This window comes from Amphiura filiformis, chromosome 2, assembly GCF_039555335.1.
Source record: "Amphiura filiformis chromosome 2, Afil_fr2py, whole genome shotgun sequence".
Classification (NCBI taxonomy): Eukaryota; Metazoa; Echinodermata; class Ophiuroidea; order Amphilepidida; family Amphiuridae; genus Amphiura; species Amphiura filiformis.
This window is the reverse complement of record NC_092629.1, coordinates 93,100,688-93,125,008: the sequence shown is the minus strand read 5'-3', so window position 1 is coordinate 93,125,008 and position 24,321 is coordinate 93,100,688. Positions and strand designations below refer to the sequence as shown.

The 24,321-nt window shown below is 35.9% G+C and overlaps 1 protein-coding gene across 2 annotated transcripts in view; it reads left to right on the top strand.

Annotated features, from left to right (window-relative positions):
- The window catches only part of LOC140146847 (nitric oxide synthase, inducible-like), a 95,685-nt gene that overhangs the window by 54,958 nt on the left and 16,406 nt on the right, over positions 1–24,321 (top strand). The window contains exons 2-8 of one of the 2 annotated variants that reach the window (XM_072168733.1): positions 8,038–8,103; positions 15,697–15,869; positions 20,408–20,570; positions 21,067–21,158; positions 21,714–21,855; positions 22,813–22,952; positions 23,557–23,731. In XM_072168733.1, coding sequence (XP_072024834.1) covers positions 8,038–8,103; positions 15,697–15,869; positions 20,408–20,570; positions 21,067–21,158; positions 21,714–21,855; positions 22,813–22,952; positions 23,557–23,731 — 951 coding nt within the window. Of the gene's footprint in view, positions 1–8,037; positions 8,104–13,465; positions 14,124–15,696; positions 15,870–20,407; positions 20,571–21,066; positions 21,159–21,713; positions 21,856–22,812; positions 22,953–23,556; positions 23,732–24,321 lie in introns of those variants that run through there. The other variant, XM_072168734.1, reaches the window with a different exon arrangement.

Below are 24,321 nucleotides of genomic sequence, written 5' to 3'. Positions count from 1 at the left end.
AGAGCCGGGCATACAGTACGACAGCAACTTAGCTCACTTCCGGTAATTTTTACCGGCGTGACCTCTGCTGTTACGTAACGCAATGTTGAAAATCAGGTGGCAAATACGGTTTTTCAGAAAACATCAAAAAAATGGAATACACGAGTTGTTTCTCCCTTCATTTCCATATGAGCCCATAGATAAGATATGAAACATGAGTATAATGCAAAGAATAACCTGTAAAAGTTGAATTATTGTGGAAAAAATGAATGCTTTTGGTGCGCGAAGTAGCCTAAAAAATGAGAGAAAATGCATGTCACGATCACTACAATGGTTATCTACAACTTTGCTGTTATGATAAACATTAATTAACCACAGCTTGTATTAGAATTTCAGCGAAAATGAGCGGTGGAATAACCTAGTCGTAGGTTGAAAAGTTGCGTTCTGTGAGTCCTCGTGTCGTAAGCGCACGTTGCAAGTGTGACGATGCTTCACGAAATGGATCCCAGCCGGCGCTGTCTATTATACATGTTATATTGATTAATATAGCAATTAAAAACGTCTATTGTTATAGATTTTATAAATGCAAAATACTCTATTGTGTAACAAAATATTGTAGTCGTCAAAGAAGGTAGTATCATCTCATTTAACTGAAGTACAAGCAGTTTTGAAAAGATTGTTGTTGAGTGAGATCCTTGAACATGTTGAACGAGAAATAAGATAGCAAAAGAATACCCTTTACCCGAACAATTTGCGATGGCTTAGTGGACAGAGCGAAGGTGTGCAGTGCGGAAGGTTGAGAGTTCGATTCCCATGTTATCTTATCGATGATGTGGAAGTTTTCAGTTTGTTTTTCTTTTCTTTTTTCCTCTCCCTTTTGTCTTTAATAATATAGGCCTAATGAATGTCAGCTTGAAGGCCCACTTTTTTCATGATTTATTTCTTGTTCATGTTTAAGCCTAATCCTACATTCGAGTTCATATCTTTTAAAAAAATGCATTTAAGTTCAGTAGCTTTCAATATGAAATAATCAAATAAAGCATGTCAAACTTAAGTAATTTTTAAAAGTTCAAGAATATATATAGGCCTATCAAATAAAGGAACGTCAACACAGATTTTCACGATTTTTGAGATGCACGAATTTCAAACCTAATATTTTTGCATATCTGTAATTTTTACACAATGTCCAACTTACACCTCGGATTACACCTAATTGGAATCAGTCAAGTTCGTTGTCTAGATAGAGCAACTAACTTTGATGTCTTAAGACTAATCCCCCATAGAACACCACAGTTAAGCGGTCATTTCTTTCATTTTTATCTCGCTACTTCTGCTTCAAATGTAAGGTGAAAACCTTCCTGACAGTTCTTTACTAATATTATAAATATTGTTATAATTTTTGGAATAACAAAACTTCAAATTTGCCCGAAATCGTATATTATGGCTTTAATAAAAATATGAAAACTAGGATTTAAAAATATGAGTTAAAATCAAATCAAAAATCAAAGAGAGGTGCTTGCGGGGTTCGAACCAAAATCGAACGTCCAAATACATGTATTTACCACTAAGCCATACCAGAGATATGATTAATTCGGTGACAATAATAGCAATGTTATTCCTCAGTGGCTCACTCGTGTATTATATTTCTGGAATGAATTAACACCGTCCAAATAATGTAACACAAACCTTTATGCTGACTTTTAAAATTGTTTGAAAGATGGGAGTATTATTTTCAAGTTAAATAACCAACAATGGACATTTGACAATGAAAGTTTCTTTGCAGGAAAAACATCGGCCGTACAATATATGGCGTGACAGTAGTCACGCACAAAGATAAACATTTCAACATGTTCAATATGCGACTAGAAAATATACCCCAACCAAAAATCATGAAATTTTCAGGCAAGCTATCTTTAGTTATTCTATAACATGACACCCATTTTTGATTCCGGCGCTTTTTCTTGCTTGATGATGATATGAACATTTTTGTGTTCGTGACATGCAATTTTTCTCATTTTCCGAGCTACTTTGGACATGTTCAAGCTTCTTTTTTCCATTTAATTCAACTTTTACACGTTATTTGTTGCTTTACACAAATGTTTGATATCTTATCTGTGGTCAGGGTACATAAATGGAGCAATATACGACCCGCCTCTTCCATTTCTGGAGCTATCATGATGCAGTCATGTCTACAGTAGAATTCATCTCGACCTTTGCAGGACTTAAACCCCATTAAAAGCTATTAAACCAAGATAACACTCATTGAAGCAGCTCAACTGATTAAATCAGATCTTCTCTGGTTGTGCACAAGTGTCTGTTTTCAATGTGCGACATCGCAATAAAGCTGGTATTATAGCTTCAGTTGGGTAACCGATTATAAAGGAAACGAAAGGAAACAATGGTATGTGTACCTTTGTTCACGAAATGAGACAAAGACCTGCTTTTTGTTAACCAGCATTCTTCAAAATGAGCAACATAATGATTGTTGACTTAACACGGTTTGGAAATAATTTCTTCATATTTTTGGTGTTATCTGTCGTTTACATATCCTTCCTAAAACACAAAAGTGCGACCCTCTCCAAACATCTAAATTAGCTAAAAATTTAGGACATGTTACAAAACTATATTTTCTAGAACCTATTTAGAATAGTTTAAATGTAGCTTTTACCGTTTTTTGTGGCATCCTTCAGAAGTGAGCGGTCCGATACCAATATTTTCGGTCAAATCTCCATTCAATTAACACGGGGAGTTGGCTAGCTATGCCTTGCCCTCACTCATATTTTACAAAAGTGCGACCATTTCTGAACATCTAACCTAGCTGTAATTTTAGGTCATGTTAGAGAAATATATTTGCTAGAAGTTTTGGAGAATAAATAAAATATTGGCTGGTTATTTTTCAAACAGTGATGTTAACTAGGCAAGTGTCCATTCTTCCAACATGCATCATTTTTAGAGGTCACGCGTCAATGGTGAGAGCACTGTGTATTGTGTATAGGAAAACGGACAGTAACTGCAGTATGTTTTGATAAAAAGCGTTTGCCGGCTAAAATCAAGGGGGTGACACTAAATTCACGGTTGTTCTATTAGCAACGCAAAATCTATGAAAAATTCAGCTGGTTTACTAGCTAGAAAGTGAGGCCAGTTATCGATCTGTTATAGCCCGTTATGAATAATTCATGTTCGACCCCTCGGATCATGTCAATTGAGTTTGGCAAATAACAACGTTGTTAGTTTTGCGAACTTTGCCTGTTCAATGAGAGCATAGCGCGCCCCCCATACATCTGGGCACAAAACAGGCGAAAACGATCCAGTTTAATGAAATGGCGGACGGGTATTCCCATCAGGCACCAGTGATATGTTTTTTCAAAGAAAGGTCTACTAATTTGATATGAAATGACATTTTGCAATAGCAAAGTCAAAATTAGGACTTGCTGTCAATAATATGAAGGAAATATGTGACAGAGGCAAGGTGGGAAATACAAGTAGTATTTAAGTTATAATAACCTTTGATACCCGACCTGACCTTCCATCATGGCGCCTTATTCGTCTTTATGTATTTCTATTATGCTCTCAAGTAAAATAAAATACCAATTTGCACTGAGCAGACAATGTTACTTGGCTCCCAGCATGAATTATTGATTTTATACGGAAGTAAAGAAATGCACAGTGTATGTGCATGATGTGCAAGCATACTCCAAATATTTACGGTAAATCTGAATAGTGGTCACATGTGACATATCATGTGTTCGGGAAATCACGTGGCAACATCTTAAGATTTCAGGCTTGTTTACTAGTTAATTGTCATTTGTACTCTTTATTATTTATCTTTGTTAATTAACATATATTTTAAATGCTGATAAATCGTGGTTGGCTACCCATGATATCTGTTAAATTCAATGTTTTATGAATATAATTCTACCACGCAGAGGGGGTCACGCAGCAGAATTTCACATCACCTGACTTAGCTACATTTCGAAGCTCTGCTCTTCAAATTCATGTAAATTTCAAAGTTTATACATTTAATATATTTAATATGATCATAGTACAATTTTTTTTGTTATAACCAACTGGTACACGAAATATACTAGCTTATTACCTATACAGAAAGGTGATTATCAGCCTTCACTCAGCAAATTGACATGCCCGGCATATGCAGCCATTCTCCGTCTGGATAACATGACTGTCGCCCTCAATACGTCTGGGCACAAATTTAAATAACAATACGCTATTTACATATCAATGCGGCCTCATGCTAATTAAAGCTGCCCCATCCAGGAGATCATCCTTGCTAAAATTTCAACATTGTGTTACGTAACCCGTGTTCACCAACCCGTATAATTTTTTTGTCGAACAAAAGAGGTCACGAAGTTGCTGTCGTACTGATAAACAACGTAAATGCCTGGTGGCCCGTAAGTGATAGCGGGGTAGGAAAAATGAAGGAAAATTACGCTTCTTAAGAGGTATTACACCCTGCCCAATTTTGTGCCTATTTTTGCATTTTTCTCAAAAATTATAGCGCATTGGTGACAAGTAAGATATATATATTATAGGGGCAAGGACTAACAACTACTGCACTGGAAATTTTATTTCAGCACAGACAACAGTTCTGGAGTTACAGTCAAAAATGAGGGAAACCCAATATTTGATCAATAAATCAATAACTACTTGCCTTGAGTTGCCGAATTTCAGTACAGTAGTTGTAGTCCTTGCCCATATAATATAGATATCTTACCTGTCACCAATGCCCTATAATTTTTGAGAAAAATGCAAAAATAGGCACAAATTTGGCCAGGGGTGTAGTACCCCCTTAATAATGTTACTTGTTATTTTTTGTTATTATTTTGATGAAATAAGAATTGCAAAATGTATGCTGGTATGTATGAACGTGGTTCATTCATATTTTATTAACGACTAAATGGCTGTTCATACATACGCCCTATATAACAGCACGCGTGATTGGTCGAAAGCCGGGCATTTCTGAGGAGCAGGTTGGCATTCGAGTCGAGAGGGAAGAGGGACTAGAGACCAGATTGTAAACATCAGGAATATAATTGAGAAATGAAAAGATCACAGACTACCCCCCCCCCCTTTGGAGGTGACGCGTATGTAGGAATTTTAAGACCCCCTTTTTAGCGTCGCTGTCATCCAAAGACAGGGATGTAAATAACATGTTAACTGGATGGGCATTTGCCCACCCAGTAAATTATTTTGCCCACCCAGTAAATACAACTTGCCCATTGCTCAAAAGTGCCCACCCAGTAAATTATTTTGCCCACAAAAAATTGGGCACCATATAATAATCATCATAAAACTAGTACATGTGTACCATGGTGCATCTCTTGAAATCAACTTGCATGTTGAAAGTGATGTTAAATAATGAATGTGGTGTATCTTTTCATAACATCTGCCATTTACCGGTATCATGTTTACAACAAATACTGGTTTGGCAATTTTGTTTGTGTTTTTAACAGATTTTCATAATTTCGTATCAAATAATTTCAAAAGATTTTAGAAAATGTCACTTATCCAAAACAGGTATATGTAATTAAATTTAGATTTTTTTAAAATCTGTGCTGATGTGTGTCTGTGACAAGAAAAACATTATTTCACAAAATAAAAAAGATAAAAATATTACCCCTCCCATCTAATTTTACTGGGGTTTAATGGTGAGTGATTAGTATAAGATTTTTAGATGTCCAAAGTGACATTTAATCCGTGAATGTTGCTACATGAATATGCTAATATCGCCATAATATGCATTTAGGGGAGGGTAAATCCACCTTACATCAAAGCCAAATTCTACGCAAAACAGGCCTAATATTTCCGAAAATCCAAGCGCCTGGATGACATTAATTACCGCATGCCCACGCAGTAAATAATTTCCCCTGATTTGAGGAAAATAAATTAAATTGCCCACCCTTCAATTGTCCTTATTTATCTCCCTGCCCAAAGACCCTATATTTGTTTGCGAACACATGCTCTGTCACCCGGAAACCCCCTTTTTCATTTAATCTGTCACCCAAAGACCCCTATTTTCAATTTGAACAGCTACAATCATTTATCAATGATTTTGTATACTTATTTTGGAAAAACAAATAAATTTGAAGCCATTTAGAACTAGAAATTTAATGTTCGAGGTTTCTGTGGCAATGTTTCGGCTCTCACCCAAAGGTCATGTTCTCACATAATGACCCCATGGTTTTCACCGAATGCCAAAAATCATGCGCTCACCCAATGACCCCATATTTTTTACATTTTGCTCTCACCGAATCCCCCTTGCATGTGACGTATCATCCCGTAAATATGGCGGACTACTCAAATGCAGTCAACAAAAGCATGATTGCAATCTACCGTGACAGTTCGTCTCACACACATAATCCTGCACCATAGAACAATTACCTGGAAGCGGCACTAGAAATTAGCATGAGGCCGCATTGATATGTAAATAGCGTATTGTTATTTAAATTTGTGCCCAGGCTTATAGAGGGCGGTAGTCATGTTATGCAGACAGAGAATGGCTCGATGCGCCAGGCATGTCAAATTGCTGCGTGAATGTGTATAAATCCCCTTTCTGTATAGGTAATAAGCTAGTATATTTCGTGTACCAGTTTGTTCAACAAACAAATAAGTATTATATTAAATATAAACTATGAAATTTATGTGAATTTCAAGTGCAGAGCTCCGAAATCTAGCTAAAGTCGTGTGGTGTGAAATTATGCTGTGTGACCCCCCTCTGCGTGGTAGAATTATATTCATAAAGACATTATGGGCAGCCAACCACAATTTATCAGCATTTAAAAGATATATTAATTAACAAAGATAAATAATCAATAATACAAATGACAATTTAACTAGTAAACAAGTCTGAAAACTTAAAATGTTGCCACGTTATTTCCCGAACACATGATATGTCAACATGTGACCATTATTCAGATTTACCGTAAATATTTGGAGTATTGTTGCACGGCTTGCACATAGTCGTAGTCAACTGTGCATTTCTTTACCTCCGTATAAAATCAATAATTCATGCTGGGAGCCAAGTAACATTCTGTATGCTTAGTGCAGATTGGTATTTTATTTTACTTGAGAGCATAATAGAAATACATAAGACGATTAAGGCGCCATGATGGAAGGTCAGGTCGGGTATCAAAGGTTATGGTAACTTCAAATACTACTTGTATTTCACACCTTGCGTCTGTCACATATTTCCTTCATACTATTGACAGCAAGTCCTAATTTTGACTTTGCTATTGCAAAATGTCATTTCATATCAAATTAGTAGACTTTCTTTGAAAAAAAAACCCATATCACTGATGCCTGATGGGAATACCCGTCCGCCATTTCATTAAACTGGATCGTTTTCGCCTGGTTTATGCCCAGATGTATTGGGGGCGCGCTGTACTCTCATTGAACAGGCAAAGTTCGCAAAACTAACAACGTTGTTATTTGCCAATATCAATTAACATGAACCAAGGAGTCGAACATGAATTATTCATAACGGATCGATAACTGGCCTCACTTTCTAGATAGTAAACCAGCGGAATTTTTCATACGTTTTGCGTTGCTAATAGAACAACCGTGAATTTAGTGTCACCCCCTTGCTATATGGGAACCAGGAATCTGTCAGAACGAGTAATGTTGATACCGAATGGTTCAAGATTGGATGAGGGCTGCAACAGGGCCACTGAAACTTGTTTAACATTTCCTGGAAGACATCAGAAGCATTGGACGGGCTGCTGGTTTCAAATTTGGCTGCCGCAGTATCACAAATCCGGCTACGCTGATGATACCACCCTTTTGAAGCAACACAACTCATAAACTTGTCTGTGCATCCAAGATGGATGTGCAGTAAAAGTGAATTAAAAAACTGTTTATGAAGAATAATCATTTAAAATGATTATGAAGTGATCATGGTGATTATAGTATATATTTTCTCTCAATCGGATATCCAAGATGGCCGCCATTTATGCGAGTAGGGATTTACTCTATGTGACGAAGGAAGTGTTATTACCAAATCTGTCCAAACAAAACTTATGTCTCTCTCCTTTTATCTTACAGGAAATCACGGCAAAACCAGGCCAGAGAAAACGTGTCGCAACTGACGATATACCTCATGTTAAACCGGTAAGTCAGACATGGCTAGGCCTACTACTAAAGTTCAATTTGGGTTGGGATTTTTAGTTTATGTGTTTTTGTTGTTGGCAAATTTATCCCAACAGCAGCAACATACATGTCTATATATATAAAGAATTTGGATTTGGTTGATACTACATAGTTTTTTTCTGCCTCCGCAGGAGGTAAATTTGCTTTGAAATTGGCACCTAAAATGCCGCACATTGCGCGGCATGTAGGCCGATTGTACACATTTATATTCTGACAAGTACTCTAATTTCCCGCCCAATATCAGGACCCAATATATATCCCCCACCTCTCTGCGCCATACATAAATTCGCCTATCGCCATATCCGAATGTTCAAAAAAGTAATCACGCTTCCTCAGCATGTGCAATAAATTAGCATTAAAATTAATCTTATTCTATAGGTAGGATAGGGATTCTAGAAACACCTAGCACGTGGCGACAATGGTGTGGGTCTATCAAGTTCATGAATTATGCATTAGAATTTTTTCAAGCTCATATGTTGTATAATTGAAGACCGAATTAAAAAGACTAGCTTGCGTATGCCGTCCTGTCAACCAGACCAAAAATGCCATACTGCGCAGGTCAGCAACCAATCACGGCGCGCCTTTGTCATGACGTCAGACGCAAACTAGTCTTTTTGAATTCGGTCTTTAATTATTAGGTTGTAGCCTCAGCGCTCATCAGCAGCTTTATCGTAGAAGACAAGTTGGACAACCGTTGGATACACATCAAACAAGGTTGAATTTCATGATTACATGAAACCTGATTATCAATGCAAAAACTTTGGCTTGAGAAGTTAAAGCTGACATTCATGGCGACACTTTGGATGTGATAATTTGACATCATGGATTGTTTTGTGCAAAATTTGAGGTATTTTTGTGCCATTTAATACGCGGCGAGTCAGCAGACCGACTGGCATGCAGGCCTAGCTCGACTAGGCCGCATGCATGATCATCGTGTCTACATCATAATAATAGGTTGTAGGTAGCCGGTATTAACAAATTGACAGCCTCACATAGAACGGGAACTACGAAGCCAGCGGCCAGCCGCGATTGAAAATACGAAGATTATGACTTTTGAATGATCTGTTAATCATATAGAAAGCCATTTTTATGTAAGGATATAACTTGAAATTCATGTGGCATATAATTTTGAATGGTTGCATGTATGTCTTTCCCGTATGATGGGATTGAAAAGACCGGCTAGCTATTTGATTTCTCTGCATACGAGATGTTGTGCCGTGTTCAACGTGTACGTGAGACGCCTAGCCGCGCCTATGGCCGGCTTCATTGCTGTTCAAATACATGTACTAAAGTATTGCAATTTTATTGCGTTGATATAATTCGGAATAATTCGTTTTAAAGTATTTGCTTCCCCAATTCCCATGCGTGGTTGGTCATGTTGGTGGTATTTTTTGCATGCATACCCATGTACGGTGTACCATGAGGGACATGCAAACTTAAAATAATTTTTACAAACTCAAATATTTTTTTACAAACTCAAATAATTTTCTACAAACTCAAATAATTTTTTACAAACTCAAATAATTTTTTACAAACTCAAATATTTTTTACAAACTCAAATAATTGTTTACAAACTCCAATAATTTTTTACAAACTCAAATAATTTTTTACAAACTCAAATAATTTTTGCAAACTTAAATAAGTTTTTGCAAACTCAAATAAGTTTGCAAACTCTATAATTTTTGCAAACTCAAATGATTTTCTACAAACTCAAATAATTTTTTACAAACTCAAATATTTTTTTACAAACTCAAATATTTTTTACAAACTCAAATAATTTGGGCAAACTTAAATTAATTTCTGCAAACGCTAATAATTTTTTACAAACTTAAAATTTGTTTTTGCAAACTTTCGACTTTCACGAGAGGGGAGACTCACTTTATTACAGAATACTGTCATACAGATCTATAATAGTTTCACTCGAATTTCCACAACCTTCGACTCCTGGTACACGTTCTCCGCTACTCCTCTTTTTGCCAAACGCCAAGTGTTTCTGGAATGCTGCTAAAATAAGAAAACTTTTAATGCTAATTTATTGCGCATTCTAGGGAAGCGTGTTACCTTTTTTTAAATAGCCGAGTGAGAGGGTTTTCAATGAAATGTTTTTTTGTCAAAATTGAAGCATCCTATGTATAAAAGAATATATGAATATTTACTGCACATCATATATAACGATTCGTGATACCCAATTTTTGGACGCCTGATAACACCTTTTTAAACACCTTTTTTTTTGTAAGGGATGGGGTATGAACGTTTGGACAGTATTTATTGTGGGACATTAGAGCACGTCAGATATATCGAATTGCATTTTTTAACAGTACTCGAAGTAAACTTTATAAATCTGATGATTTATACTTAAAGTGTATGTAGGTGGGATGAAAAGCCGACGATCAATTGAAAATTTTGACCTTTCTTATTAAAGATATGGATTTTTTTCCAGAAGGGTCAAGAAGGAGGACAAGATGTCCCACGGGGGAGCTGCCCCCCCTGGCTACTGGCAAAGCACCTCCCTGTCCACTTCCAATGCCCTCCTTCTCCTCCTCCCTACCCCCTCTCTTACCAGGCACAACCGATGACACGTTATATATAAAAATGTTATGCACCTGCTTTACTCTACCAGAAGTATCGTATACTGCTGGCTCAATTAAAATCAGGCCATTTTACGGGAACTTAATCCCCTTGGCGTTGAAGTCAAGCCAAAAACTTGGTTCTGCAAACTGATTTGGTGTACGTCATGAGCACACACAAAAGTATATATCAAGTGTGACGTTTGGAACACAATCTATTTTGATCTAATTCAGCAACATGTGGCATTTTACTCAAACCAAATTAGATTTCCAATAATTGGTCTATTAACTAGATAATACATAAGTGGTAATTATGTAGTCTATGAGGAAATATGCAAACCATTGTTCTTAATTATGACGTATTTTCATCATAATGTTACGGCACACTATAGATTCTCGCGTTAACTTTAACTTTAAGCGGCTTTAATGGCAGAGTGATTTTGGTTTTTGAATACATAATCCTCTATAGGTTAAATACCACTAATTATGTATTACACGGGTTTCAATGGGAAAATGCCTAATTTCGGGTGGAATTTTCTCATATTCAGAACTCTCACAGTTCAATGCCACTAATATCAGGTGAAACTATATGATTTAAATGCCAAATGATCAAAAATTCAACATAGGTTGACCTGAGACTTTTCTTGTTTTAACGCACTGAACCGTAAACACCTTAAAATGACAGTGCGCCCTCGAACCTGAAAGTTACAATATGATAGGGCGAATATTTACTAAAAACCGAAGCCGTGCGTATGAATTTTTACAACATAAATGTCATATAATGAGAGAAAATGTACCATTTTGAAGCATCAAACTCTAAAAAGTACTATTTTGGCTATATAACTTGATCAATTTCAGCGATTTTAATGCAGTCTTTTCGAATGCCATGAAAACAAATAGTTCCTCGTCGTATTTCAATGTATCGCCCAGGCCTATTAGTGGTATTTAACCTATAATCCTCTAGACGTTAAAGTTTGCAAAGTTCGCAAAGTCTCTAATATGTCGATAATACCTGAGACCAAACCAACATGATAGTGGAGCAGTGCAGCTCGACTCGAGGAAGGTATACAGAATATACCCATAGGTGCCACCTGTAGCTACAACTGTCGACATAATAACAATTTCAAAAAAGCATAATCAATATCACTTGAATAAAAACGCCTTCCACCCAAACTAATTACCTTTCCATTTGAAAAGGGAATTTCTATTAATAATATTTTAATGAAATCTTTGCGTCATTGACATCAACACGGAACTGATCCTATTTCAAAAATGACAAGAAATCGGTAGATAATATTTTTCCGGATTCATAAAAATTATTCCATAAATCCCACGTACCGAATATAACATGCGGCCATAAACAACACCTGTTGTGTCATTAATTATAATAACAGTGGAATGGACAGATCCCGTTTGCCACGATTTAGGAGGCTGTGCTTTTATGCCTTAGCTGAATGGAATTTAAGACATCTTTGCAAGCTTGTTGACATTCTAGCGGTACATTAACAAAATTCTTGATATTTTTCAAAGTTCGCTTGTTACACACGCAATTAACAACAAAGATTGGATTACTCATTACTTTCATAGGATTAGAGTTATAGGATTAAACTTAGAGTCATTGGGTTAAGATTAGAGTCCTATGGTTAAGATTCGAGTCGTAGGGTTAAGATTATATTAGAGTCATAGGGTTACGATTAGAGTTATAGGGTTAAGATTAGAGTTATAGGGTTAAGATTAGTTATAGGGTTAAGATTAGAGTTATAGGGTTAGATTAGAGTTATAGGGTTAAGATTAGAGTTATAGGGTTAAGATTAGAGTTATATGGTTAAGATTAGAGTTATAGGGTTAAGATTAGAGTTATAGGGTTAAGATTAGAGTTATAGGGTTAAGATTAGAGTCATATGGTTAAGATTAGATTTATATGGTTAAGATTAGAGTTATATGGTTAAGATTAGAGTTATAGGGTTAGATTAGAGTTATAGGGTTAAGATTAGAGTTATAGGGTTAAGATTATATTAGAGTCATAGGGTTAAGATTAGAGTTATATGGTTAAGATTAGAGTTATAGGGTTAGATTAGAGTTATAGGGTTAAGATTAGAGTTATAGGGTTAAGATTATATTAGAGTCATAGGGTTAAGATTAGAGTTATAGGGTTAAGATTAGAGTTATAGGGTTAAGATTATATTAGAGTCATAGGGTTAAGATTAGAGTTATAGGGTTAAGATTAGAGTTATATGGTTAAGAGTCATAGGGTTAAGATTAGAGTTATATGGTTAAGATTAGAGTTATATGGTTAAGATTATATTAGAGTCATAGGGTTAAGATTAGAGTTATAGGGTTAAGATTAGAGTTATAGGGTTAAGATTAGAGTTATAGGGTTAAGATTAGAGTTATAGGGTTAAGATTATATTAGAGTCATAGGGTTAAGATTACAGTTATAGGGTTAAGATTAGAGTTATATGGTTAAGATTAGAGTTATATGGTTAAGATTAGAGTTACTTGTGGTGATGTTGATTAACATCAGCGCGCGTGTATTATTTTGTCTAATTTCTCTCCCAACAAGTAATATATCGCTTTCTTTAATCTATAGGCCCTAATTGTTTTCCACTAAAGCAGCCTTTGTAGTTTGCATTTTTATTAGCCGGCTGCAATGGTGCCTTAATTTTATTGGTCAACATTTCATATAAATAAGCTGAGATTGTCAATTTATATTGATACCCGTATTGGATACCAGAAACGGGTTGGGTCTCGTGCATATTGCATTCTACTTGAACATAATATTACCTGAAACAATTATTGAAAATCAATCGCACGTCAATTATATTAGGAGAAGACAAAAATCTGCGACTTGTGTTTAAAACTAGATGGTAACTGCAACAACTTAATACGACATGTGAACGACTGCCATCTACTCTATGGTCATAATTATTAAACGATATGAACTTTTCAGTAAAAAGCTGTAGTGCAATAATTACATAACTGCAGATACGGACAGTACAGCAATCCACAAAGGTGCAATTGAAGTACAAAGGAGGTACCCTTTACAAATAAAAAGACCCGTTTTCAAGCAGCCAACGACAGCCAATGGACATTTGCAAACAACGAGGTACAGCATCTGGTACATAACCAAAAGAGTTCAACTGAAACTTAACTTATTCTTGAAAGCCGAATTTTATCGAATACAACTGAATAATGAAGCCGAACATCTACGACGACTATCCAGTACCATCTGGAGGGTCCAAACAAAGCTTTCCTAATGAAAAGAAAAAGAAACCGTCTTCAGAACAACATGGAAAGGAAGCGAAGAAAGTTGAGAAACCCAGAGAACGGACAGCGGTGAAGAAACATGTGCGACTTCAAAATTGGGTGAAAGGAACTGCGGTTACTGATAATTTGCATTCCAAGTACAAAACGGTATGTAACGCCCTATCTAAGATATCGTACTCATTGTTTTTCCGGCTGGGTATCAGTTCTTGAATTAATTTGGTTCCTTTGTTATATTTAACGATATACAATCATGTATTGTGCTCTGCCACAAGTAACAATGGCGGTAAACTGAGCACATCAAACAAATAAGCTTTTTTTTCTACTTGTTGGAATCTTTTCTCTTTGCATAGACCAGATTCAGCTTTGGGCCAGATTGTCATGTTTAAAAGTCGATCTTTTGCTCATTCAAATCCTTGTAACTTCGATTGTAGAGGTCGCAGCAAACAGGCGTCAATGTGGAACGAATAAGCTATTGCGTCAATTGATCATTGTTTTTAAATAGTTAAACAATTATAGGATCCTATACACATGATACAGGGGTACAGATACTTTTTTGTGGGAGCAGGCCACTAGTCCGAAGGATCAGTAATATGAAAAAGATTAACGTTAAGGTTTATGGAATTGTATGTTAGGATTATGATTCGGGGTAATTTTAGTGCTAAGGTTAGGGTTAGCATCAGGATAGTGTTAGAGATATGGTCAAATATTAATAGGGTTACGGTGAATGTCAAGATTAGTGTTATAGTTTAGGTCTTAGGTTATAATTATGTTAGGGTGAAGTTTAGGGTTAGGCTAAGGGGTTTATAACTAGGTTATAGGGGTTATGAACTTATGACCTTCCAGATTATCGACATGTAACCCTTTCTGCTGCAGTTTAAATTTAACGTTTTCAAACTGTCAGAGCTTAATCATTTTTGTGGTTTCACTGGCCAGAAAAGTATAACCGTGGTATTGAGCAAAACGATTCTTAAAAATACGCGGAGCGCTTAAATATTGTATAACGCGTGCATTATTGCGTCCAATTTGTTTCATAACAAGTGCTTTTTTATATTAATAAATAAATAAATAAATTTTGGATTTATAAAGCGCCTTTCTCCAGATCTTAGAGGACTCAAAGCGCTGTAATTTCGCTGCAATGGTGAATCATCACAATCAGATCGCATCAACTAGGTTGCTGCAGAACGGCGCACACCTATCCGCATTTAGATTGTAACATCCACCAATTATCTGTGCAGCTCTCCATTAACATATTAAAGTATAAAACAAGCGAAAACGTAGTGCACCTGGGTTTATGTAAAGAAATTCAAGTTTGATGCAATGGAAAAAGTAAAATGCGGTACACGTTACAGATGCCTTTATTTGCCGGTGCCTGTGATGACCAGTTTGTCAATCATGGGCAGTATTATAACAAAACTAGACAATGAATCGGTCCTGCTTTCCAGAAAGTGACTTGGTCTGAGGTAATATGTTGTCAAATGTCTAACAGGTGTCATACTTAAAGCAACATTTGGCAACAGTATGTATAAATCAGTTTGTACATCCCTAAAACATTGGTGAAATATGACAAATTATTTAAGGAGTTCGCACCGTAAATAGTGTCAATTTTGTTTAAAACAATAAACTCATGTCTTTATGGACAATAAAATATAACAAAAAATGATGACTGTACCACAATTTCAAGATTATATAATTATTAAGTTTATCTGTGTGTTTTATTTAGGCGAAGACACCATGCACTGCAAAGTCATCCATCAAGAATTCAGCATGTCTTGCGTCTGTAATGCGACCACCAATACCTGGATATCTGACAGCAGAGACGGGCAAACGATCAAAAGAGGAAATACTCTCACAGGCAACAGATTTTCTGCAACAATACTATGAGTCTATTAAAAAGTAAGTAAACAAAAAATTGTATCTACAATACAGTAAACTAATATGTAGCATACACTGTCAATTATTTACTGTAACATTCACGGGAAAATGTCGGCAAACTAACTAACAGTAATTTTACAGTAAAATTTAAGTGACACTATAAACTGTACGTAAATCTCCAGTATTTTAGGATTTAAGCAATATACATGCAGTGACCAAGAAAAGTATTAGGATACCTTGCATGGGAACGTGTAATAAGAATAAGCTACCGGGAACCCATTGAACTGGTGTGTGACTAGTCTCCTTTCCAGCCGTTTAGTATAGGGTATAGAAACGAAACGATGAAGTAACATGAAGCTTTCAATAACTTGAAATGGATTAATGGCGTTTTCTGTGAGATTTTCTTTATGATAGGAACACATTTGTTGCACATACTTTCCGTGCTTCAACATAAAATGCTCAAGTGTTGAGATATTGTCTCAAAATTAAGAGCTATCTGAAGAACCACTAAACTAATACTAGGTTTGTTTGTACTCATTATAATGATTCCAAATATGTGACCCGTTCCGACAAAACCAGGAACAAGTCGCATTTTGACATTTCATGATTTGAATAAAAATGTAAGCACGGGACAATAAGCTTCAAAATTATATCAAAAATATATATATAGCATCAATACTTTTCAAGATATAATGGATAATTTTGTAAATGATATCTTGATATTTTTGCCAAATTCTAGTTTCAACAATGTGCTTATTACGCAGGATTGAATAGGGATTAGCATAGTTCAACTGTCAATTATGGATTAAATAATCCTCTTTTTCATAATAAGTACTTTCAAGGATTTGAAAGCCCACTCAGTCCCAAGGTCAAATACCATGAAATAAAGAATTCCAAAAATGTTTTATGGGAATGTCATATTTAAAGGCGTATAACTCAAAAACATGCCTGGCGACTTGTTCCGGGTTTTGTTGGAGCTGGTCACATATGGAATTTGCAATTCTGAAATAATATTGTTTAATTAAAAAACTTGAAACTTTGTTGTCTGCAATCGACAGTCACGTGGATTGAATATAGAATACAAGCAATATTTGGACATCATCAATGCGTGACTATGTTCTTTCAGTTCCTTTTCATTAGACATCTTTCAAAAGATATTGTCTATAAAACAAGAAAATAGAGCTTGATACATGAATTAAACAAAGAGAAATCACTCTTCCTTGCACATTAAAATACATGACGTGGCATATCAAAAAGAGACACTTTTGGGCAGGTTATCAATTTTGAGGGGAAGGGAAAGAATAAAGAGAGAAAACAATGAAAGAAGTTGTTTGCTCTGGATGGGATTCGAACCCGGGACACCAAGCATGGCAAGCACTGGGTCGGCGACACTTAGCCACGGGTGTTGGGCTTCGCTGGCCAGCAAAACCGTGCCTATATATTAGGGCGATTGCGTCATCACACCACGTGGGATGCACACACCAACAGCGAATATAGCAAGTAGTATGTTGTAGTACCTGGTACGGTTAGGGTTAAATTTAGGGATATTTGCTCCATGCACAATGCCGTTTTCCCTTTCCCAAATGAAATCGGACATTCCTAAGCGATTGAGTTCGTAAGTTATGGTAGGGCCCCTATTATAAAATTGGAAATTGAAATATTGAAATTTTGCTAATTCTCCATTTACGATCCTGCCCAAAAGTATCTCCTTTCGATATACCACGTCACATATCTATGTATACGTGTATAAAGTAGGTAGATAACTTTATTAGTTGGAAAGTAAAGTCTGGAATGATTGTTTATGTCTGAAAGAAAAAATAAGAAAGAAAGTATTTAGCACTAATTAAACCTGTTGAATTATTAATTTGGTCTGATAATGAAATACATTTATACCACCCTGGATAAATGGATCGAAGCATCGCACCCTATAGAAAGTATATATTTTCTGGTGGGCCAGTGCAAGCCCTGATTGATTTTGTGGTCCCCAGATTGAGTAAATACTCCTGAAAAGAAATGACCACTGCCGGCACTCCCAAACTATACCACACGTTCTTTAAAAATGTAATTGTTATACCAGTGTGTATCTTCTGGTACATCCTGAATATTGACTTCAGGTTTGGGTCATTGTAATCTATGTTCTTTATGCTTTTACATACCTGTAATTGGCACACAAAATTGATAACCATTCATCTCAAAATTGAAGTTTTCAGCTATGAAAACATTCACTAGGATCCACAACATGCTCACCCATCAGGGCACAGTTCTTTAACCCCAATACATAATACACATTCATTGAATAACCTTTGAACATTTGGGGATAAAAAAAACTCATACTCTGTACCTTGAGGTCAAACTTTGCACTATGGTTGTTTGATTGAGATTATCGAACTATGCCATTGGAATGAGGCCATTGTGGTCCATACTGAGAAAGTCACGAAAGAGGGTCTTAACTTGTGAAACATGGCCATGAGTGTTTGTACGATCATACTTGACAATAATTATAAATAACCGAGTAAATTACTACACCGGCCGTTCTGTGGGTGTTTTTTTTTTATAACCACTCACTGATTTAAATCATTGAAATCTGTATAAAATGCATAATAATAAATAATAAAGGAGTAAATTGCTATAAAGGTCATACTGTGAGTGTTTTTAACTTATATAATCATTTGTATAAAATGCATAATAAAACACACCAAAGTAAATGATGCGTAACGAACAACTGTACGAAAATGGTGATGAAGTCATTGATACGTTGATGATCACGTGTCGACAGACGACAAGTTTCAAATTTAATTTAAAAATTCAAAAATATCAGAATTCTAGTATATTTTTATGACCATATGTGACGTGCCATATCCTCAAAAGGAGGTTATCAATTTTGAGGTTTTTACATTTTATCTAAAGGGAGGATTTTGTGATCCTAGCATTCTCTTTTATCCACAAAAAAAGCTTATTTCCAAAATTTCAGTTGATTCCGATTTTCCGTTTGTGAGTTATGCATGATTATTACACTGCTCCATAGGTCACTGTTGTAAATTTTGACGATATTTTTGCTAAACGAATTAATCTGCAAGAAATTTTTGGTACATAAACTTTAAGTAGCCAGAGGTTTCCAGTGGTATAAAAATCTCAACTTTTTAAAGAAAAGTGGGAGATGAGGATGTGGATCACGAAATGCCCTTTTAAATAACGAGATATATGGTGGTGCGTTCAAAGATGGCCCGGATCAGATTTTATTTTGTACATTGTAAACAATAATAAACAATAATAACCATCAAAACACAATAATATAATTTAGATTTTATTTACCTGCTTATAAACTTATCACAATTCACTAAAATTGCTGTAAAATCTGAAAAACTTCACCAATTTTCATGATTCAAATTGCACTGTGGAGGCTGTCATGTTAAAAATCTTGACTTTTTTCTTGCGTTTTTTTTTCAAAGTTGGCCAATGTCGCTTCGCCCAAATGTTCTTTACCCACGATGTTGAATGGTTTTTAGCTTTTAGCCACTTCATTAATACTGTAGCCTTTCATACGTAACTCAATTACCCGATTACGCTCAGCTTGTTTTACCTTTTTTGCCGGCCTTCCAACACGCAGTAATTACTTCCGGTATCACAATTCACTAAAATCGCTGTAAAATCTGAAAAACTTAACCAATTTTCATGATTCAACTTGCACTGTGGAGGCTGTCACCTTGTCTATGCACAAAGTAATTGCCCATAGTCTGTTTCCTTCACGTATAATGCTAGAGTATACTGAACATGATGGGAGGTAGGCCAAGTTTAAAGGCACCGCCACAACACCCTATAGTTTGCCCCACAACCATGACAACGCCGTTTTCCCCCAATGAAATCGGACATTCCTAAGCGAAGATGTTGAGTTCGCCCGGGTGAGTTCGTAAGTTATGGTATTATAAAATTGGAAATTGAGATATCGGATTTAAAAATATTATTGACAATGTTGAGAGTAGGAATTACCTTGAAAATGTCTCAAAAATACAAGATGCCAGTTATATTCTGATCTGAAACTATCAGACAATATTTTAAACATTAATAACATCACAAATTCGCAACAAACCCAAATTGTGAAAAAATCATCCCGGGCAGATTTTTGGCTATTTCTCCATTTACGATCCTGTCCGAGGCGGCGAAAGTGTCTCCTTTTGACATGACACGTCACATAATTATTTGGAATCAGCATGAACAATGCATTAAAATGAGTACAAACAAGCATTGTATTGGGCCTGTGATTCTTGAAATAGCTCTTGCTAAAAAATCTCAAGAATTTCCCCTGTCAAAATTAGAACCACCAGCCAATAACAGCATCTTTTTGCTTTTAGATCACCGTTTCAGCGGTGGTAAATCAAGAAATATTATTGAAATATTATTGAATTTATGTGATATTAAACTAATAATACTGTATTAAATGTCTTTCGTATAATGGTCGAAATAATAATCGGTGAAAGATGTATTGCCCATTGTATTTCTGCCATCACACTCATAGACAATTAATATTTCAAGTTGTATAATACTAAATCTTGTCGTTTAAGATCTGATACGGAAGAGCACGACGCTCGTTTATACGAAGTCTGTGACAGCATTTGTTTGACGGGTACATATGAATTGACGTCTGATGAGCTGGTTTTTGGCGCCAAGACAGCTTGGCGTAATGCGCCTAGATGTATTGGCCGTATACAATGGAACAACTTAGAAGTAAGAAATCTTGTATCACAAAATAACAAATTAAATGAAACTGAATTGCCCACACTTTATGCATAATATGATTGGCAAAAGAAATTGGGACTTTGCAACAGAAAGAAAACCAACATAGCAAACATAGTAGTACACATTTTACATTTAATTCGGAAAGACTCAAAACTAACGTTTCTCATTACAATACATTTGCACAGTTTGAATTAAAAAACAACAACAAACAAACAAACAAAAATAAAACATGATAGTAGCGCTATTGCAATAAAGTAAAGCCAGAAATTGTTCGGAAACAATAATATTGATGAATGGGATAACTTGGCCAATTCAAGATATTTTACCCAAAGCAGAAAATATTTTTACCATTTTGCAGCACTAAATAATAGTGTCTAGTTTCCCGTATTGTTTTGTAAAAAATAGCGCCAATTCCAATTGTGTGACTATAGGAAAAATGTCAGTTCATAATGTTTTCTCCGCATTATTTTTGCTTTTTATTTAGTTGTTCGACTGTCGTGATGTGACTTCGGCAAAACAAATGTTTGAGGCTATTTGCAGACATCTTGAATACGCCACCAACGGTGGCAACATTAGGTAAGATATTTATATAATATCGTAATATATTTTGTTACCGATAGTGCCGACGGGGGTAATTTTTTAATGTTTACTGGTTCATTTAAGTTTTATACCAGGAGCAAACTATACCAGAGTGCATCACGGGAACGAAAGTCTTGCCTTTGTGGCCTCGTTGACATGGGCAGATACTCCCTCCACAAGAAAGGGTTTTTTTTTTGCCTAAACACTGAAAATTCCATGGAGGGTGCCAACTTATAAACATATTTTCAAGGAGTTATAGCTACCAGGTATCATACATTTGCATGTAAACAATACAGAATGCAGGAATTGTTAAATATATATATATATGGCAGCTATTGATTTCTACCAACCAGTGGCGGCACCTTGACTTTTTGACTTTTTTTTTTTTTTTTGGGGGGGCAAAGTGAATTTCAGGTGGGTGCAAAATCGATATAAATTTGCGCACAATTGCCGCAAAAAGTGGAGATTTACGTAATTTTGGGGAAAATGCCCCTGAAATACCCCCCCGTAGCGCCGCCACTGCTACCAACCCTCGTTATCTTGAAACTGCAGGTCAGCCATCACATTATTCCGTCAACGTGTTCATGGGAAGGGTGACTTCCGTGTATGGAATTCGCAACTGATTCGCTACGCTGGATATCTTCAACCTGATGGAAGTGTCATAGGAGACCCGGTTAATGTTGAATTTACACAGGTAACCATGATAAAACTGAATTACCTCATTAAAATCTTCATCTTCAAAATTTTCATTTACCTCTAATTAATAATCATAGCTGAGCGATTGATCTAAAAAAATATGGAGTGTAGTCGAACATAATTTGATTCCTTGTAAAATAAGATCTCACTAGATTGCTAGTCAAATTTGACCCAAAATAATGTCAAATTTAACTTAACCCGTGTCAAATTTGACTCAATCCGTGTCAAATTTAACTCAATCTGTGTCAAACTTGTCCCAATCCGTATCAAATTTGATCCTCGTCAAATTTGACTTAATCTGTGTCAAACGTGACTCAACACATGTCAAATTTGACTCAATTCATGGCAAATGTGACTCAATCCTTGTCAAATGTGACTCAATTCATGGCAAATGTGACTCAATCCTTGTCAAATTAAACCTTCGATCCTTGTCAAATGAAATGTGACTCAATGCTTGACGAATTTGACTAAATCTTTGTCCAACTTGACTCAATCCGTGTCAAATTTGACACAACCCATGTCAAACCTGACTCAATCCATGTCAAATTTGACTCAATCCCTGTTAAATGTGACTCAATTCTTGTCGAATTTGACTCAATCTGTGTCAAATTGGACACTAGAAATTTAGTGAGATTTTATTTTAGTATAAATCTAGTCACATTTGACTAGAACTTTTTTAAGAGTCTGCCCAATAGAGTGAAGGGTTCTACAGGTGTGTAAAGAACCGTCCTTTCCCGATATATGAGTATGTTTAAGTATTGAGCACTGTTGAGTTCAAACGCACACGCAGACGTGTTTTCGTTTATGTTGTTTTTACGTATTGCAGAGTGCAAAGGTTATTAGCCTAATATCATGTCATTCACACTGAAATGGTATAAAAGACCGCAAAATCTTTCACCTTCACTCCATTAAAATGCACTTCATATCAATTATAAAATGTACCCATTTATTACAGATCTGTGAGGAACTGGGATGGTCTGGAGAAGGAGGAAGATTTGATGTTCTACCACTGTTGCTGCAAGCAGATGGAAGAAAACCAGAGTGGTTTGAGATACCACCAGAGCTTATCCTGGAGGTGGACATTGCTCATCCTAAGTAAGCACTGCTTTCTGTTCTGCTCCGAATATCCATGCACCTTCTATAGAAGAGAATACATGACTTACTAAATCTCCCACACGGGCGAATTAATGAGGTTACATGAATGGGTGACTCCGTTTGAAATCTACATTCCCAGAGTGGGAGATTAAGGTCATGTCTTCCAAGCAGGTGTATGGGTTTCAAATGGAATAACCCAATGTGTTCATTACCATATTTAGTGGTCCTTCCATAATTCCACAACTTAGCACCTGTTGCATTATTCCTGTGTTTTCTACTTGGTCTTTTCAAGTTTTCAGTTTTGGTTTGGCCATGGTTTGACATGATTGTCATTGGCGGTCAGTGAGCGATTCGTGTATAGATCACAGCATTCACGTGTTATGCAGTACGGTTTATAATATAATGTTAACGCTAAAGATACAGTCAGTCTACTCTGAAGTACAAAGTACCGACGCGGACGTACGCATTGTGCCGACTTTGAAGGCACGCATATCTGCAGCAGAGACGCAGCACTACGAAATGTTTACACGTTGTATACGCGCGCGTTGTCACTTTGTACTTCGGAGAGGACAAACTGTAGTATGTCATTTTATCTTTCTTCCAGATACGATTGGTTTGCGTCCCTTGGTTTGAAGTGGTACGGCGTTCCGTGCGTATCAGACATGCAGATTGACGTAGGTGGTATTCAATTCACTGCAGCGCCGTTTAACGGATGGTACATGGGGACCGAGGTCGGTGCAAGAAACTTTGGTGATACCAATAGATACAATATGCTCGAGGTATGAATATATCAAATGAGAGCCGAACAAATTTCCTTCAATGGATACTGAATACAAGGAAAAATGATTTTGCTGCAACTTTCAAATCTTGGTTACGCTCGTTTAAATGTACGCTATGACATCAATATTAGGACCATAGCAAGACATGATGTGTCATAAAAATATTGTTCTTTTGGCATGAAATTAACCGTTTTGGAGTAATGGCCTTTCATTAAGGGGGGAATTACATTTTGTATAACAAATTGTTAATATATATACAAGGTATCAACAATTAATGTCGACTTCCCATATTCTGGGTTCCTATAAATATTCCATAGCAAAAGTTTTGATTTTATGTGTCCTGGGGCTCCTTACATAATAGATGAGGGTTGACCTTCTTATCATGGGGTTACTTACATGAAGGTGTATGGATTTTAATTGGAAAAGCCATATTTAAATGCAATTAGAACTAAATATTTCTGACAGGTGCATTGTGCAAGTCTCATTGTTTTTTTCTGCGAACTTTTTCTGCGAACTGCGAATATTTTCTTTAAATTTAAAATATAAAAATGAAATAAAACATTGAAATTAGAAAATAAATGTTACAATTA